Source organism: Ranitomeya variabilis, chromosome 7, assembly GCF_051348905.1.
Source record: "Ranitomeya variabilis isolate aRanVar5 chromosome 7, aRanVar5.hap1, whole genome shotgun sequence".
NCBI classification, from domain to species: domain Eukaryota; kingdom Metazoa; phylum Chordata; class Amphibia; order Anura; family Dendrobatidae; genus Ranitomeya; species Ranitomeya variabilis.
The window spans coordinates 36340897-36360372 of record NC_135238.1 but is presented as its reverse complement, the minus strand read 5'-3'; the positions used below and the strand labels follow the sequence as shown (position 1 = coordinate 36360372).

Sequence of the window (19476 nt, the reverse complement as noted above, 5' to 3'; positions counted from 1 at the left end):
AGCAATAGACACCGGCGGGGAATCACCATGAATTCCCTGACAGCCCCAACTTGACACAGACATTGCCTTCCAATCCAAGACTGGATTATGGGTCTGTAACCATGGCAGACCCAAAACGACCAAATCATGCATTTTATGCAGAACAAGAAAACGAATCACCTCCCGATGTTCAGGAGTCATGCACATGGTTACCTGTGTCCAAAACTGCGGCTTATTTTCCGCCAATGGCGTAGCATCAATACCACTAAGGGGGATAGGATTTACCAACGGCTCAAGAACAAAACCACAGCGCTTGGCAAATGACAGATCCATAAGACTCAGGGCAGCACCTGAATCCACAAACGCCATAACAGGGTAGGAAGACAATGAGCAAATTAAAGTCACAGACAAAATAAATTTAGGTTGCAAATTACCAATGGCGACAGGACTAACAACCCTTGTTAGGCGTTTAGAGCATGCTGATATAACATGTGTAGAATCACCACAGTAAAAACACAACCCATTCTGACGTCTATGATTTATCCGTTCATTTCTAGTCTGAATTCTACCACATTGCATTAAATCAGGTGTTTGTTCAGACAACACCACCAGAGGATTAGCGGCTTTGCGCTCCCGCAAACGCCGGTCAATTTGAATAGCCAGCGCCATGGAATCATTCAGACTTGTAGGAATGGAGAAACCCACCATCACATTCTTAATGGCTTCAGAAAGGCCATTTCTGAAATTTGCGGCCAGAGCACACTCATTCCACTGAGTAAGCACGGACCATTTCCGAAATTTTTGGCAATACACTTCAGCTTCATCCTGGCCCTGAGAGATAGCCAGCAAGGCTTTTTCTGCCTGAATTTCAAGATTGGGTTCCTCGTAAAGCAACCCGAGCGCCAGAAAAAACGCATCAATATTTGCCAATGCCGGATCTCCTGGCGCTAACGAGAAGGCCCAATCCTGAGGGTCGCCCCGCAAGAAAGAGATAACAATTTTAACTTGCTGAGCTGAGTCTCCAGACGAACGGGGTCTCAGAGATAGAAACAATTTACAATTATTCCTGAAATTCCTAAACTTAAATCGGTCTCCAGAGAACAGTTCAGGAATAGGTATTTTAGGTTCAGACATAGGACTACTGGTAACAAAACCTTGAATACCCTGCACACGAGCAGCAAGCTGATCCACACTAGTAATCAAAGTCTGGACATTCATGTCTGCAGCAAGCTCAAGCCACTCAGAGGTAAAGGGGAGAAAGAAAGAGAAGAAAAAAAAAAAACTCAGAATTTCCTTTCTTATAATCCCACTTCTGCAATGCATTAAACATTCACCTTCGGCCTGGCATACTGTTACTGTTGTGAATTGGATTATTTGGCTCCCTCTTGTGGTCACTAGCGACATGACACTTTGAGTTTCTTTCCCCAGCTTGGTACCCACCTGGCTCGTTAGTCCAGGGGTGTTGCTATTTAAGCTTCCTGGATTTTCAGTCTGGTGCCTGGCATCGTTGTAATCAGTTCCTTTCTGTTTGCTCCTGTCTGCTGGTCCTGGTTCTTGCAAAATAAGCTAAGTCCTGCTTCCTTGTTTTTTGGTTATTTGCATTGCTCTTATTTTTTGTCCAGCTTGCACTAAATGTGATTCCTGATTTTGCTGGAAGCTCTAGGGGGCTGATATTCTTCCCCCGGGCCGTTAGACGGTTCGGGGGTTCTTGAATATTCAGCGTGGAAATTTTGATAGGGTTTTTGCTGACCGTATAAGTCATCTTACTATATTCTGCTATTAGTCAGTGGGCCTCTCTTTGCTAAAAACCTAGTTCATTCTTACGTTTGTCTTTTCTTCTTACCTCACCGTTATTATTTGTTGGGGGCTTGTATCCAACTTTTGGGGTCTTTTCTCTGGAGGCAAGAAAGGTCTATCTTTTCCCTTCTAGGGTTAGTTAGTTCTCCGGCTGGCGCGAGACGTCTAGAACCAACGTAGGTACGTTCCCCGGCTGCTGCTATTTGTGGTGCTAGGATCAGGTATACGGTCAGCCTAGTTACCACTGCCCTATGAGCTGGGTTTTTTTGTGTTTGCAGACTTGGTAATAACGTCTGAGACCCTCTGCCATTGGGGTCATAACACTGCCCGTAAAACTTGATCCAGATGAACCAAACCTTTTAGTGCTGTGTGCACGAGAGTAATACTTCAGGTTTACAACACAGATGACAACTACCTCTGTGATACATATCCACCATCAACTATGTGTCCAGAAGCCACCTTACAGTGGGTACGCGTCAAAGTGTTGGGTTTTTACTCTGTATTTGTTGGAAATCTGCATCACAATTTGCTGCATGTGGAAAACATCTGCAGCATTTAAACATATCATTAGGATTTCAATAGTCATCATTGTAGCTAAAAGCTTCCTCCCACAAAATTATTTCTAAAGTGGATTCAGTGATCTACTGAAAGTAGTCATTTCCTGGGGTTACAAATGACCTTTCAAATTGAGTAATTTTATTATTTTTGCCAGTTATTTATTTTAACTCATATTTTAACCTTTTTAATGTTTTTATTCTTCTAGGCAAACCTTTCAATACTCACATGTTAACAAACAGTGCAGTTTCCAATATAATCTGCTCTATTATCTTTGGGAAAAGGTTTGAGTATGATGACCCAACGTTTCAAAAATTAATCAACATGTTAGATGAAAGTACCAAACTGGTTGCTACACCCAAAGTGATGGTAAGAAAACCTTCAGATCTTATATCTAAAGTTTTTAGTGAAGTCTCATGAGAAAAGTTTCAGAATCACATTTAAAACCATTGGTAGTGGTATCATGAGCTCAGACAAATGTACCCAGACTCAATTTTTGGTTTTCATCAACTACCCTTCAGTCTTTTCATTTATTAAATAAAAGTGCCCAATGCATTAGATGATAATGTATAAATTTGGTTCCCTAAATGGTACATTGCAATTCATGTATAATAACAAATTAATATTCTGTTTCCCCTCTCTCAACTTAAATGGCTTATTGTACTGGAGGAGAAGTCATTCTCAGACACTCACCAAATACGGTGGATACAAGTTGAACATAATAGAGAGTTTGCGGGAACCAGACACTTTGCCCTGTAGCGTCCAGGTCATTCTAATAGCGGTATAGCATAGATTTATTATATATTGCAAAATTCATCCTCTGCTTTATAGGTAGTACCATACGATGCGTGGAAGTTACCACAAAACAGGGGAACGCTCATGATGCCAGCATGCACTCGATTAGTATCTGCTTCCTGGTACTGTGGTGTAATGTGGTGCACTCCAAATAGTCCAGAAAACAGGTGATCATACAGGATTAATTGCAAACATTTACTTGTAAAGAATTCACAGGTACATCCATCGTATTGGTTACTGTGTGAAGGTTCTATTCTGTTGCAGCAAACAAATATAATGTGAAGTGAGGTCTTTGTTCTCAGACAAGGTCACCGGTGCAGAATACCCAATGCGTTAGAATCGGGCCACCATCTAGTACTGTATATTTCTTGTCCACAACAATCTGCACCTGAGATCTTGATTCTATATATAGGGGAGTTATGGACTCTCTCTCTTTCCGACCTGCTTTCTTAGCTTTTTTCAGGCTGTATGCTTTCAGATGAGAAGGAGGCCTATTTACATAACTTTTCTCCTCAGCTCCATCCCATCACAACATGTCTGTCGAGCATCTTTCCTCACACACTTCTGTCTGATCCTTTAAGAAGATTTCACACATACTCTGACTTCATCCTCTTAAATGAGGCAAGTGTACAAGTAATGGCAGACACAAATACAATTGTGAAACTAAGGAGAAAGGGTGCACTCTAGCTGTATGCTTTTAGTACGTATGGGTGCGGTGCCTAGTCCAATAATAAATATGACCATAGCAAAAAAGAAGAAAAAAGATTGGACTAAAGTAGGCTCGCACAACCTCATAATATGCAAAAATATGAAAAACATTTATTGGAACACCACAGGGAGGCAGGAGACGCGCGCATTTTAAAATGTGCGCGTGTCCAGCCTCCCGTGACGTCACGGCTTGTGATTGGTCGCATCGCCCATGTGACCGCGACGCGACCAATCACAACGCCGGAACGTAATTTTAAAATCCTGAAGGACCTAAAATTACGTCACGGCTTGCTGTGATTGGTCGCGTCGCGGTCACATGGGCGGCGCGCGACCAATCACAAGCCGGGACTTCAAGTAAGGAAGTTAAAGCGCGAATTTTAAGCAAACAACGCTGCCGGTTCCCTCGCTGAAGTCCAGGCTGCGTCGGAGAGGTGAGTATAGCAATATTTTTTATTTTAATTCTTTATTTTACACAATAATGTTGTTTCGATACCGATACCCGATACCACAAAAGTATCGGATCTCGGTATCGGAATTCCGATACAGCAAATATCGGCCGATACCCGATACTTGCGGTATCGGAATGCTCAACACTACCTGCGAGGTTTGCCCCACATACACCCTTTTACACGGGCAAATAAGGGCATAAACTACATCTCTGGACCGACAATTGACGTATGCTTTTAGAGGATGTTTACTCGACAGTGTAGGATGGATAAAGAGATCACGAGTTGGAACCATGTGGGGGCAGACATTACAACCTCCACATGGAAATGAGCCCCTTAAAATGATACCTCTATTCAACCTCACCGTAGACCTTTTAAAGTGGCTCCTCGTGAGTATGTCCCTCAAATTTGGTGCCTGTCTAGCTGTTATAGATGGTCTATCGCTCGTAACTTCCATGGTCTGATGATCTGCTCTCAAAATGGGCCAATGTTTTGAGAATATGTCACTGACCTGCTTCCAACTGTTGTTGAAGTCCGTAATGAATCTGGTCTGCGTCTCCTGACGTTGTCTTCCAGATGATAACAAGGACTTCTGATCCTGACTTCTCGCTCTTTGATAAGCTGTAGAGATGACACGTCGGGGATAACCCCTTTGCTTAAAGTGAGAAGACAAGTCCCGGGCCTGAGTTGAAAAATCAGAATCACGGGTACAGTTACGTCTTACACGCAAAAACTGCCCAGTAGGTACACCCACCTTGGTGTGCCAGGGATGAAAACTGGAGAAATCCAGAAGCGCATTAGTCGCCGTTGGTTTGCGAAATAGATTCGTCGCCAGGCCATTCTCGTATGGGAAGATTTTTAAGTCCAAAAATGTGATTTCTCTGTCAGAGATGGTATGGGTAAGAAAGATATTGGAAGGGTTAGAATTTAAGACCTTAAAAAATTCTATGCATTCCCCCTCTGTACCTTTCCAGAGAATGAAGACGTCGTCTATATAGCGAAGCCAGGCGTGTACGTGGGTCGCGAAGGAGGGTAAAGGGTAGACAAATTTCTCCTCCCACCAGCCCAAAAAGGTGTTGGCATAGGCTTGCGCACACTTCGCGCCCATCGCCACGCCTGATCGCTGCAAATAATAGACTCTGTCAAAAAGAAAAAAATTATGGTGAAGGACAAATGTCAAAAGATCAAGCAAAAAGGAATCATGCCCTCTATTTGTGGAACTGTTGTTATCCAAGAAATAAGCTACCGCCTCTATACCCTCCGTGTGTCCAATGTTGGAATACAGGGACTCCACATCACATGTTATAAGCAGGAAATCCTTTGGGAGTACAACCTGATCACATAGCTCAATAAAATGTGAAGAGTCCCGGACATATGAAGGTAGAGAAGAGGCAATAGGTTGGAGGAAAAAATCCAGGTACTCACCCGCCCTTTCACACATGCTGCCGACACTTGAGACAATCGGTCTACCGGGAGGTGTTGTATTGTTTTTGTGGATCTTCGGCAACATGTAGAATGTTGCCGTCACTGGATTTTCCACCCACAAATACTGTTTCTCTTGTGGGGTAATGATGGCAAGCTGAGCAGCCCTGCAAAGAAGTCGATCATATTTTGAGAGGAATACGGATGTAGGGTCAGAAGGAAGCTTTTGGTAGTACTGAATGTTGCTAAGTTGTCGTTTGGCTTCATTCTCATACAACTGAATGGACCACAACACCACGTTACCCCCTTTATCTGCCTCTTTGATGGTAAACCCACTGTTATTCTTAAGGGCAGTTAAAGCTCTTCTCTCCTCTGATGTTAAATTGGAAGGACCACTTACCCGAGTTGGCATAGCTAGTATATCCCGCTTGACCACCTCGAAAAAAATCTTTATGGCCGGCACCAGGGAGAAGGACGGCATTTTCATACATTTGTTCCGACAAGGGAATCTCCTTCCAATAGAACCAATATCATTTTCTTCTAAAAGAGCCAACAGATCCTGGAACGTCTGGCGTTCATCCATAGGAAACGTCTCGAGAATATCCGGTCTCCTGTACATGACCTGGAAAGTAAGTTTTCTGCAGAAAATATATAAATCTTTTATAAGAGTAAATTTGTCTGCAGAATGAGTAGGTACAAATGACAAACCCTTTTGAAGAACTGACAGCTCAACAGGTGTAAGATGATGCTCAGAAAGATTGATTACCTGTAATGCTGAAGAGGTAGATTCCTGTTCTGAGGTGTTACGACAGGGGTCATCCAAATTCATTACTTCCGTCTGGTTGGATATTTGTGACGGTAAGGGGATCTGTGCCCCCTGTAGCGGGTTGATCTTCTTTGTACGTTTCTTACGTTTTCCTCCTCGTCTGGTCCGTGGTCGACCTCGCTCCCGGTTGAAGATAAAAAATCATCGCTGGAACTCGCTTCCCTGCGAGGGGAAGTCGTGACCAGTGATGAAGTATAATCCCTGTTTGCTCTTGTGCGGCGAGCATTGCCCATATGTCTCCACCTGTATGCCATTTTTTGTTCAAAATCCATCTTATCTCTTTGGAATTTTTTATGTTTCCGTTGTGTTACTTCCGCCTCATATTTGTCCAGCGTATCTCTTAATTTATTCTTGAAAGCCAGAATTTGGCTTTCATCAAATCCCACCAATTTTGCTTCCAAATCCTTCACCAAAGTCTTAGTAGACGCAAAAAGCGTTCTGTCATGCTCAAGTAATAAATTCATCAGGATAATAGAACAGCGTGTCAATCCCTGCTCCCAATTTTGTTGAAACATATCAGAGGGTTCCCAAGCCGGGAAAATTGGTATACGAAGTCCTCTAGGAATAAGGCTAGCTTTAATATACTCTTCTAGACTCCTCATATTCCACCAAAGTCTAACACAAGTTTTATGAGCTCTCGTAATATCTGAGCACAGTGTGGAAAAACCACTATTGGCCACCTGGGCTGTGGAGGTTCCCGTCCCTTCAAATACATTATAAGATTTAAGTCACCAGGACGCCTCCCGAGCCTCCCAGTCCATAACAACAATCAACAGTGCCCAGCCAATACAATTGTGTGCAGGAAGCAATGACTGGCCATGACTGTACTGAATGTCTGTGGCTGGAGGAAGGTGCTGGGCGACCAAAGGCGTTTAGCTATTTTATTTTACAGTGCACCCCCATAGGTGTGCAGGAGGTTGCGCCCTAGGCAGATATCTACCCTGCCTACACCTTGTCCTGGTCCTGGTTATTATGAAAGCCAGGGGTCTGCTAAAAGACCCCATGGCTGTCATTATGATACTTCCATGAACACCAGTCCATAGCTGGCATACGTTGGAGAGTGTAATTTTAGCTTTATAGCACAAGTGATAAGATGATTGCAGCTTCAAGTTGGGATTATTAAATACAATAAAAGGTGAAAATAACATTTTTAAAAATATGAAAAAAAACCACAAAATTCAAATCAACTTCCTTTTGCCCCATTAAAAATAAAACAATTTTTTTAAAAAATACAGATATTTGGTATTGTCGTGTTCATAAAAGCAAGTTAATATGATCAGTAAATGGCGAGTTGAAAAGAAATTAAAACCCCAGAATTACAATAATCCCCTTATCTCTATAAATGAAAACGTTGTGAGTCTCAGAAAATGGCGGCTAAAGCAAGTTTTTTTTTTTTTTACAAATTACCAATTTTTTGGCACCACTTAAATAAAAAAAACTATACATGTTTGGTATCTTGGTAATCGTACCGACCTGGCAAATCTTATTGCCCTGTTAGTTTTACCATATAGTGAACATGGTAAATAAAAAAAATAAAAAATAATTGCGAAATTGCACTATTTTTGTAATTTCAGCGCACTTGGAATTGTTTTGCTGTTTTTCAGTACTCTACATGTTAGAATGAAAGGTGTCATTCAAAAGTACAGCTCGTCTTGCAAAAAAACAATCCTTCATAAGGCTATGTGGATGGAAAATAAAAAAGTTGTGTTTCTTGATAGAAGGGGAGGAAAAAACGAAAAAGAAAAAAGGGAAATCAGTCACCATGTCATGAAGGGTTTAAGTGAATTATTTTTAGCTGAAAAACTTGACACAGCTGAAGCATTACTCTTTCATGAAAAAGGCGACCATTTTATCTAATCCTAGATAATATTTTTTAATTAATTGCTTGATGTGATGTGTCATCTTTTCAAGAAAAAAAAATTGTACCACAATATTCTACAGCGCTCCACAGAAATCGCCATTACTCTTATCAGTTTCTGTCCCCAATGAGGGTCACAACCTATATCTGTCTCCCACTCACCTACACACTAGGACCAATGAGCCTACCTGTATGCTTTTAGCATATAAGAAGAAAGTGCAGAACCTCGAGGAAACCTATGCAAGCTTACAAGGAGAACATATCAACTTAGGTCCCATTTACACAAGTTTTGTGTATATGTTTTGTGATTTTTGTTTTTCTTTGCAGATAGAACATGCGCCTATTATAGTCTATGGCCTTTTTCACACATCCAAAGTCATGTCTGATTTTGATCCATTTTGGAGATAAAATTCATCCATTTCAGTGAATTTGTGCAAATCTGATTTTCACTGACTAATGCTACTAGAAGCTTATGAAACCGCAATCATTTTTTTTAACTTGAGAAAAATGGATGACACGCATGAATGGTAAAAAAAAATTCAATCCACACGGACCAAAAACATATAGAAATCAAATCCACTACACTGATGAAAACTGTGTTGAAAAATCAAATAGAGGTCAATTCAAAGATTACACTTGGCTGGATTTTAACATAGTCTCCTAGTGACGTAGGGTGGAGTGCTAACCACTGACTGAAAGAGCTGCTCCCAAAATGTACTATGTAAGGCCACATGCACACGTCAGTATTTGGTCAGTATTTTGCATCAGTATTTGTATAACAAAGCTGGGAGTGGAACTCACAGAGAAAAACTGTAATTTAAAGATTGCCACCTGTTTTGTGTTTTGGATGCACCCTTAGTTTTGGCATACAAACACTGATGAAATACTGATCAAAAATGCCGATGTGTGAATAAAGCCTTATTGAACTGGTCTGTACTTTTTGTTCCAAGAACATCTAATGAGGCACTGTTTATTTCCACAGCTGTATAATTATTATCCCTTCCTCGGATCACTCCTTGGCCTACATAAGAAAGTACAGCAGAACATTCAAGATGTGAAAAGTTTTATTTCAAATTTTTCAAAGAATCGACGATTGGATTTCGACGCAAATGACATCACAGGATATATTGATGCATATCTTAAGAAGCAGGAACAGGTGCGTTTCTATAATGGTGCATATGTTGACCTAATTTTCCTTTATGATATAATTAAAGGGATTGTCTGGCCTTAGGCTACAAGTCTGCAGTCAGTCTATGTGACTGCAGACTTGTGAATCTTCACATCACAAACAGCTCTCATATATACACACTATCCGACATTACACAGATCTCCTACATCAGGGGTGGGCTATTAATTTTGCCATGGGGCCGCATGAGAAATTGGGATGGTTTTAGAGGGCCGGACTAATATAATTAACTCATTTTTACCCAATACTGTAGTATACATATGCTATCTTTTCAAAAACAAACAGTATGGCCTAACCCTAATTCTAACCCTAGCCCTAACCCTAACCCTAGCCCTAACCCGAACCCTAACCCTAGCCCTAACCCTAACTCTAACTCTAACCCTAACCCTAACCCTAGTTCTAACCCTAACCCTAGTGGAAAAATAAAAGTAAATATATTTTCTTTATTTTATTATTGTCCCTACCTATGGGGGTGATAAAGAGGGGTTCATTTACAATTTTTTTTATTTTGATCACTGTGATAAGTTTTATCACAGTGATCAAAATGTACATGGAACGAATCTGCCGGCCGGCAGATTCGGAGGGCGCACTGCACATGCACCCTCCATTTTGGAAGATGGCACCGCCCATGGAACAGACGGACGGACACCGGGAGGCTCAGTAAGTATGAGGGGGGGATTGGAGCACAGGGGGGTATCGGAGCACAGGGGGGTGGGATCGGAGCACGGGGCGAGCGGACAGGAGGACAGTGGAGCAGACAGGAGGATGGAGGGGAGCGGACCACAGAACGGAGGACCGGGGAGGAGACCGGTGGTGGTGGCGGGGGGCAGATTAGGTTTTCCAGCCATGGCCGATGATATTGCAGCATCGGCCATGGCTGGATTGTAATATTTCACCATTTCCATAGGTGAAATATTACAAATTGCTCTAATTGGCTGTTGCACTTTCAACAGCGAATCAGAGCGATCGTAGCCACGTGGGGGCAAAGCCACCCCCCTGGGCTAAAGTACCACTCCCCCTGTCCCTGCAGATCGGGTGAAATTGGAGTTAACCCTTTCACCCGATCTGCAGGGACGCGATCCCTCCATGACGCCACATAGGGTCACAGGTCGGATTGGCACCGACTTTCATGATGCCTACATGGCGTCACAGATCGGGAAGGGGTTAATGTAGCCATCCCTTGTAGGTGATCCCCACTGATAACAATCCCCCCTGCCCTGCCCCCCCAGTATGTGATAGCTGCGGCAGCCCCATGTAGTAGCCCCCCTCCCTCACACTCCCCTGCAACACAGGGACCCCCTCTCCCCCCGACCGCGCGGATACTCACCCTCACCCGAAGGAGACCGCCAGCCAGCAACTTGCTTCACCGCAGCACATCCCGCACAGCGCTGGACATCCGCACGTGACGTACAGGGCCGATGAGGAGCTCAGCCTCTTGTGACCGGTGGCATAATGCTGCCTCTGGTCACAAGAATGATTGACACAGCCGGGAGCCAATGGCTCCTGATGCTGTGTCAATCACATCCTGACCCTGGAACTGTATGCGCTGCGGGCCGTTTAAAATCATCAGGCGCTGCATCTTGCCCAGGTCTGTCCTACATACACACAGTTCTGCTACATATACACACAGCTATGCTAAATAGGAGGAAGATGAGAGAGAGTATCAGTAAAGATGCTGTCTCTGAGTTCCCTCCAGACTACAAGATGCACACATTTTTAACAAGATTTTTTCATGCTATAGAGTGCATCTTATAGTCCAAAAATACAATAAAAATTAATTATTTGCATATGCAGATATTATATATTAGTAATATGCCATTGCTAAATAATACCATCATATGGTGATTAAATATTACCTTCAATACTGACCTTGAACAAAAATCACTAAACCTTAGTAATATTTATATTTGTAATCACTATACAAGACCCAGATATTGGCACCATCTTGATCATTACCAATACCACTGCACCGTGACTAAAAATATTACCTTACTATTTCTGAATAAAAACCTTATATGAGGACATAAAAGTTAATACAATACAGGTAAATCTGTTCCTAAACTAATTATTTCAATTTCCTTTCTTAATGGACTTTTTCACTTTTCCCATCTTTCTCCTCTGGCCCAGACCGCTATGACGATTGCTTCCAGCCACAGTTTGTGTCTGCAGAGTTAGGTTTCATGACCTTTTTTGTCATTATCCAGTGTTCCGTTATAACAAATTTCATGCTTTATTCCTATGCAAATTAGGCTTTCAATTGACCAGGTGGGCGTATCAGTGCACTGTCAGTCCTTGGCTCCTCCTTTGCTTTTTCGGTGCTGCTCTCTGCTTTTTAATTAACAGTAAAAACAAGTTCTGCAGCCTGATGTCACCTCTGCTTTCAACTCCATCTTCAAACCTATAAGTGATCAACAGGAAGTGAGAGCTCTAGTGAAAGTAGGTCACAGTCCCCTGCGTTTTTTGTGAATTCTTAACTGCTTTGCTGACAGCCCTTTTAACAGCTCCCAATTTGTGTGCTCCTAAAAGGTACTCTGTTCTTTAAACTCAAAAATAATATATCTAGTCTTCTCTCTCCATGTTTGGGCGGACCTCATGGACTCTTCCTTTGCGGGGTCCTTGAGCTGAATGAATTTTCTCCACTTTATGTCCTGTCACCTCTTTCCACTCTTCAAAGGGGGAGTAAGTCACTTTAGAGTGGTCAGTTGCTGCTACTTTCAGCTGCCCATGTGCTATCACATTTGTGCTGATTATGCCATTTTTTTCATGTCAACTACAAAATCCGGAAGGCGTAATTAGAACAGGTATTTACTGAATATAAAGCAATTTGTGTAATGGTTACAGCCTCCCATGAAGCTACAATCTTGGTAGTTACACTTAGTATAGAGGCACAGAGTTTACTGTTTCAGGAACAAAAAAGAGATAAAGAAAAGAGAAGGTGTATGTGTAACTCCACAGGAAGCCGGTTGTTACAGTGGTATTGGCTTCCTCATGGGGAGGATGATGCCATGCCAGGAAGCGACAAGGATCCCTTTAACAGGTAACATGTACATACAACACTGTTCTTACTCCAGGCAAGAAGGGGGAGCTCTAGACCCGGTTCCAGGTTCCCTATATATATTCTGGCTGGAAGAGGAGTTAGGCAATCAGTAGAGGAGAGGAGCAGTGAAGAGGAGAGCTGGAGCCGTGCACACATAAGGTTCTGCGGCTCATGACAGGAGTCAGTTAGATTGTAAGAGACAGTGAAGGGAGAAGAGGCAAAGGAAAGGAAAGATAATGGGAGTGGAGCTGCGAGTGGGCTCACTCCAGAATCAGCGCAGAAACCGGAGGCCGGAATTCCGAGGTTGTAGGGGTAACTGTATGCCCCACAGCAGAAACCGGCGGGCAGGAGATTCCAAGTCTCCTGGCCACCATTACACCTGAAGGCACAGCAGCAGATAGAGCTCGGAGTCACCACGAGAAGGGACGCCTGTAAAATGGCTCGAGTTGCCTGCCATGCGGGTAGTGTCCACCTAAAAGAGACAGAGAGAAAGAGAGGACATTGTGTGAAGTTTCAGACAGCAATGAACGTAAAAGACAGCGTAGTAAGAAAGGCTTCCAACCCCACCTGGCTTGGGGAATTCCGAATTGCTTCCAGGCTGCCCTGACCTCACCATCACCTATTAACGGTACCCTGGACTGTGGCTGCATACTATCAGTAAAAGTTAAAGAGACTGCAACCTTGTGTCCTCTAGTTCTCTCCTGCACTTTGCCATCTATCATCCTTACCAACTACAGCGGGAGCCCTGGGTACTAAGTTCTACCTGTGGGGAACTATACCACCTCTGCTGCAATACCATCATCCCCAGAGGACCCCTTTTAGCAGCGTCGGCCATCCCTGGCCGAGTACCACAGGTGGCGTCATGAACATTACTCTTTAGACTTTATTTTCTCACTTGAAAACCCCTTTTATTGGACTCCCAGGTCCACGGACCGGGTCACTGCCACTATGACACATCCCTTTTAAGAACTGTACCGAGTACCCCACGGTCCTAGCGGGCGCTCCATATGCCAAATAAGAAACTGAAGTAGGTTATACTGTAATTGCCTCAGAACCATCTGCTTATAGTGAGTAAATGGGGAATATTTGTGTTTCATATTTTCAGGATTCAACAAAAACTGAGACGTATTTTAATGATGAAAATCTACTTTCTTCTGTCCTGGATCTCTTCGCTGGTGGAACTGAAACTGCATCTACAACGATCCAATGGGGAATTTTATTGATGATGAAGTATCCAGAGATCCAAAGTAATTCTTCATACATTTTTTAAAGTTACACAAGACTGTGGGTGAACAGCAAAGGTCTCTGAAGACCCCCAAATCACCTCTTCCTGAAGGCTACCATTCAGCCTAGACCAAAGTTTCTGTTCCATATTTACTTCATACATAACATATTTCATATACCACATAATGGTTTTTTTTATGGCAAATCCCCGCAGAGCTAAATTTTTCAATACAATTTTGGGTGGTTCTCCCAAACAGGTTTTATTATAAGAGGATTTGCAAACTATCAATTAGGTTTAGATAATTCTAGTATATACAGCATATTTTTTAACTTAATGAATGTTTTATATTTTCTCATGTTCTAGGAAATTCTGCTTAGAAACATTCTAGAATCATGATGTCACCACCCACCTTTGACAGAGGGACATGTGATTTTTGGCATTTAGCTTTCACCTAAAATAGCTTTTTTTTTACATAGGCATTAAAAATGAGAGGTTTAGTCTCATCAAGCTTTGGAACTTTGTTACGGAAAGAAGTATTACGGGAATATTTTACATAATTTATGTCAGACCGATAGAGAATAAATGACGGAGCAGCGCCCATGCTTGATCTCTCTCCAGTTAAACAAGAGAAAAAGTCCTCCGTCTTATCAATTAGTTTGAGTTTCTGGTGGATAGGTGATACCACTTTTTCTCCTAGAGTACCCAATTAATCTCAGTGTTTTTCTTTTACAAACTGGAGCCAAGATATAATTTGATTTCGACAATGACTTTGTCACATTATCATAGACGTGAAGATCCTTGTCAACACTTGAAGAATCTACAGCCATGTAATAGACCATAGCTTTAGCACTGACCTTTCTCACTAGTGAACATTATTCATGGTGTTGTCCTTTTTGAAGATTTCTTACTCTGGACAGATGATTTTCATAACCCTACCCTAAAGCATATTCAGTGACTTGAATAGTTTGTTATCTCCATCACCTAATTGGAACTCTTTAACAACTTTGGCACAAGTTCTCTTTTGTCTTCATGGTGTATTTTTGGCTTAAAATGGGTCTGAATACAATTATTCATTCCAAATTATGGTATATGATAGCAAAACCACTAGAAAAAATAAATTAAAGTGCACTTCATTATGTATTCTATGTTTTTGATCGTAGATGGCAATAAACAATAAATCCATATTCTAGTTAAGAGTTAGGCTTGTTTAGTTAGTGAGTACATTTAATTAAAAGTGAAATCATTTTAACCATTTAGACTATATTTGCTACTTTTTATACTATTGTATATAATGTATTGCTGCATTTATACAACAGCCAAAAAAAGATAAAAAATAACAAGAAGGTAGGAATGTGAGGATACACAATAAATTGGCTGCTTATCCTTGATTAAGCTGCCCCTGATATAGGAACTACAAGTCATAGTACTATATAAGCCTATTATCTATGAAGTAAATGCATTTATATTGCTATGCTAATAGAAAAAAAGCAAAATATGTTCTCTTTTGTTTTACAGAGAGGGTACAGGATGAAATTAAAACACATATTAAACCTGGACAGCTGCCGACAGTTGAAGATCGGAAGAATATGCCTTATACCGATGCAGTAATACATGAAATACAAAGGTTTGGCAATATTGTCCCACTAAATGTGTCACACTCAACTCCAAGTGATGTGTACTTCCATGGCTACCTCATACCAAAAGTGAGTTTATAATAAAAATCTCCTAATGCTTAAGGATTTGGTTTCTTGCTTATAAACACTTACTGTATGTGTTTACCTATTAGTCAAAGGAACTGCTATGGGGTCCACCACCATACCAATAATTTCACATTTTTAAAAATGAATGATATGTATGTATGATATTTTGTGGTTTGTTATTCACAGCGTACAGAGGTTATTCCTTTCCTGACATCAGTTCTCTATGACAAGACCCAATGGAAAACTCCTTATGATTTCAATCCCAATCACTTCTTAGATGAAAATGGGAAATTTGTCAGACATGATGCATTTATGCCGTTCTCAGTAGGTAAGTAATGAGCATTAACAGGCAAGATCAATTCATTTTACATGTCACTGAAATCGCAAAACACTCCCTAACGGAATTTCTATTCTTTATTAAGAAATAATGTATGTTTTTTCTATATCCCATATTTTGTCCTTGAAAAAATTCAAAACTGTTCTACAGTCTTAATATGTGCTCAGTGGTGATGGGCGAGCTAGCTTGGCACTGCTCGATTCTCTCAAAAGAATTTTTCCATCCTCTAGAAAAATTCATTTCCATTATGCTTGCTTCTCAAGTGGAACACATTCGAGCATCCAACGTGTTCAATTCAAGTACTGAGCACTCGAGCATTTCACTGCTCAATCAACACTAGTGCTCAGCATATTCATGGGAAACTTTAGAATTTTTCAGCAATATAGCATAGAGTACATTTCTCAAAGTCTTCACTATATTTTGCTTCATACTGGGGAAGAATTCATTTTGGTACTCTGGCCCTTTGTCTAAATACCCTGACCATGGCAGAGTTGTTTGATGGAGCTCTCCTTATAGTCAGCATCAGAACACTTGCCCCACAACCAAGCTATGCCTCTGACATGATTCTTTTAAATTCCAGTTGCAAGCATGTACTGTATATACTTAGAAGAGTAGGAACCACTAGTTCAAAATGTGCTCATATGCTGCTTGGTCATGCTCTTAATTACATACAGGGGTATTTCCATCTCCGAAATCCTATCTCAATATGTAGTAGGTGTAATAATAACAATATTAGCAAATACCACCAATTAGAAACGTAATATAGTTTTTCTGATTGACGATGTCTTTTTCCTCATGTGAAAGCATTCAGGACCTTAGGTATTAATGGTTATGATCACTGATATGGTGACAGTTAGCTAGTTGTTAGTGGTCATAACCATGGATACTTAAGGTCCTGCAATGCCTGCTATAGGATAGAATCTTGGAGATGGGAATACTCTTTAAGCTCATGAAGATGACCATCAATTTCTGAATGGTGTTAGCCATATTTAGGGTAAAGATAGAGAGCAAGGTCAATCTTTTCATCACTTTTCAAGAACCAGTTCTGAATTGACATCCTTATGGAGGATGGAGCATTGTTGTAATACTCTAAGAACTCTAGGGCTTTAGGTACCGTCACATTTAGCGACGCTGCAGCGATCTAGACAACGATGCCGATCGCTGCAGCGTCGCTGTTTCGTCGTTGTGTGGTCGCTGGAGAGCTGTCACACAGACAGCTCTCCAGCGACCAACGATGCCGCTCCCCGGGTAACCAGGGTAAACATCAGGTTACAAAGCGCAGGGCCGCGCTTAGTAACCCGATGTTTACCCTGGTTACCAGTGCTAATATAAAAAAAACCAAACACTACATACTTACATTCCGGTGTCTGTCCCCCGGCGCTGTGCTTTCCTGCACTGACTGTGAGCGCCGGCCGTAAAGCACAGCAGTGACGTCACCGCTGCAATCTGCTTTACGGCTGGCCGGCGCTGACAGTGCAGGAAAGCACAGCGCCGGGGGACAGACACCGGAATGTAAATATGTAGTGTTTGTTTTTTTTTACATTTACACTGGTAACCAGGGTGAACATCGGGTTACTAAGCGTGGCCCTGTGCTTAGTAACCCGATGTTTACCCTGGTTACCAGTGAAGACATCGCTGAATCAGCATCACACACCGATGCAGCGATGTCTGCGGGAGTCCAGCGACGAAATAAAGTTCTGGACTTTCTGCTCCGACCAATGATGGCACAGCAGGATCCTGATCGCTGCTGCGTGTCAAACTCAACAATATCGCTAGCCAAGACGCTGCAACGTCACAGATCGCTAGCGATATCGTTCAGTGTGAAGGTACCTTTAAGGTACCTTCACACTGACCAACTTTCCAACGATAACGATAGCAATCCATGACGGTGCAGCGTCCTGGATAGCGATATCGTTGTGTTTGACACACAGCAGCGATCTGGATCCTGCTGTGATATCGTTGGTCAGATCTTAAAGTCCAGAACTTTATTTGGTCGTCAGATCAGCATGTTTCGTTGTGTTTGACAGCAAAAGCAACGATGCCAGCAATGTTTTACAATGGTTACCAGGGTAAATATTGGGTTACTAAGCGCAGGGCCGTGCTTAGTAACCCGATATTTACCCTGGTTACCATTGTAAAAGTAAAAAAGAAAACACTACATACTCACCCTCTGATGTCTGTCACATTCCCCCGGCGTCCGCGCTGCTTCTCAGAGCTTCCTGCACTGAATGTGTCGGTGCCGGCCGTAAAGCAGAGCACAGCGGTGACGTCACCGCTGTGCTTTAGGGCCGGTGCTTACACAGTGCAGGGAAGCGGACGCTGGGGGACGCGACAGGCACCGAAATGTGAGTATGTACTGTTTGGTTTTTTTTGCATTTACACTGGTAACCAGGGTAAAGATCGGGTTACTAAGCGCGGCCCTGTGCTTAGTAACCCGATGTTTACCCTGGTTACCCGGGGACTTCGGCATCGTTGGTCACTGGAGAACTGTCTGTGTGACAGCTCTCCAGCGACCACACAATGATGAAACAGCGACGCTGCAGCGATCGGCATCGTTGCCTATATCGCTGCAGCGTCGCTTAATGTGACGGTACCTTTAGTCTGAATACAAAGAATCCTGGAGCTATGTACAGGAAGCCTTCAGTCAATAATGCTTTCCAGGGGGTCTATAAAACTTTTTTGGCTTCCTGGAGGTCTACCTTTTTTTTCCTGGAGCTTCACAAACGTTAAGAGATAGTTGTAAAGTATGCATTATATTCAATGTGTTAGGGCCAAGATATCATTTCAACATAACCTGTTTAAATCGGTAATCCCATTTCTACAGGAAGAAGAGCTTGTGCTGGGGAAAGTTTGGCCAGGATGGAACTTTTCCTGTTTTTTACTGGACTTCTTCAAGCATTTACTTTCTATCCGCCTCCAGGAGTTTCCAGAGAAGATCTAAATCTCAAGCCTGGCATTGGATTCTTATTAATCCCCACACCATTCATGACATGTGCGAAGCCAAACTATTAGTGCATGGTGAACAGCAGAGACCAATGTTTTTGCTGTTTATATTTTAATATATTTAATTTTGTACTTTGTTTCAAATTTTATTATCACATATCTTTTGGTGAAAGTTTTATTATTGAATCACAAAATGCACAGCTCCCAAACCTTAGTTGGCTAAATCTCACAATAGCCTCCAAATATCCTAATGTACCTTTAATTCAAAATAAACTTTTTAGTTTTGGTAACACTGATACAATTTTTTGATTGGGTGTATCTTCAGGCAAAAATAATTAATTGAATGTGCTGTAACTGTGCATAGTATATCTTTTATAAGATCAGTTTGTTTTCTTCAGACTTGCTGTGCCTTTAGTTTTTTGGCATAGGAGATGTAACACTTAGGGCATTGTAGAGAAGCAGGAAGTGAAGTCCTGGATAGCAGGTATGTGTCACCGAGGTGCCTGGCCTCAATGATGTAGGTCCTGGAAAAGAGTGCTCCATTAACACCTAGTTACTGAGAGCATTTTAGTGGACTGGATTTTGGGCCCGATATTTAGGAGCGACCAAAAGAGCTTGGGTGGGAAAGGTCGCTCCCACTCACTCTAGTCCAGGTCTTGGAT

General features: G+C 42.0%; 1 protein-coding gene across 1 annotated transcript in view; it reads left to right on the top strand.

The window, feature by feature from the left end:
• Window positions 1-19109, top strand: part of LOC143785750 (cytochrome P450 2K1-like) — a 30711-nt gene extending 11602 nt beyond the window's left edge. The window contains exons 4-9 of the mRNA XM_077274842.1: window positions 2540-2700; window positions 9369-9542; window positions 13715-13856; window positions 15350-15537; window positions 15721-15862; window positions 18696-19109. Of these exons, the coding sequence (XP_077130957.1) occupies window positions 2540-2700; window positions 9369-9542; window positions 13715-13856; window positions 15350-15537; window positions 15721-15862; window positions 18696-18883 (995 nt within the window). The 3' untranslated portion in view covers window positions 18884-19109. The remainder of the gene's footprint in view (window positions 1-2539; window positions 2701-9368; window positions 9543-13714; window positions 13857-15349; window positions 15538-15720; window positions 15863-18695) is intronic.
• The last annotated feature ends 367 nt before the right edge of the window (window positions 19110-19476 follow it).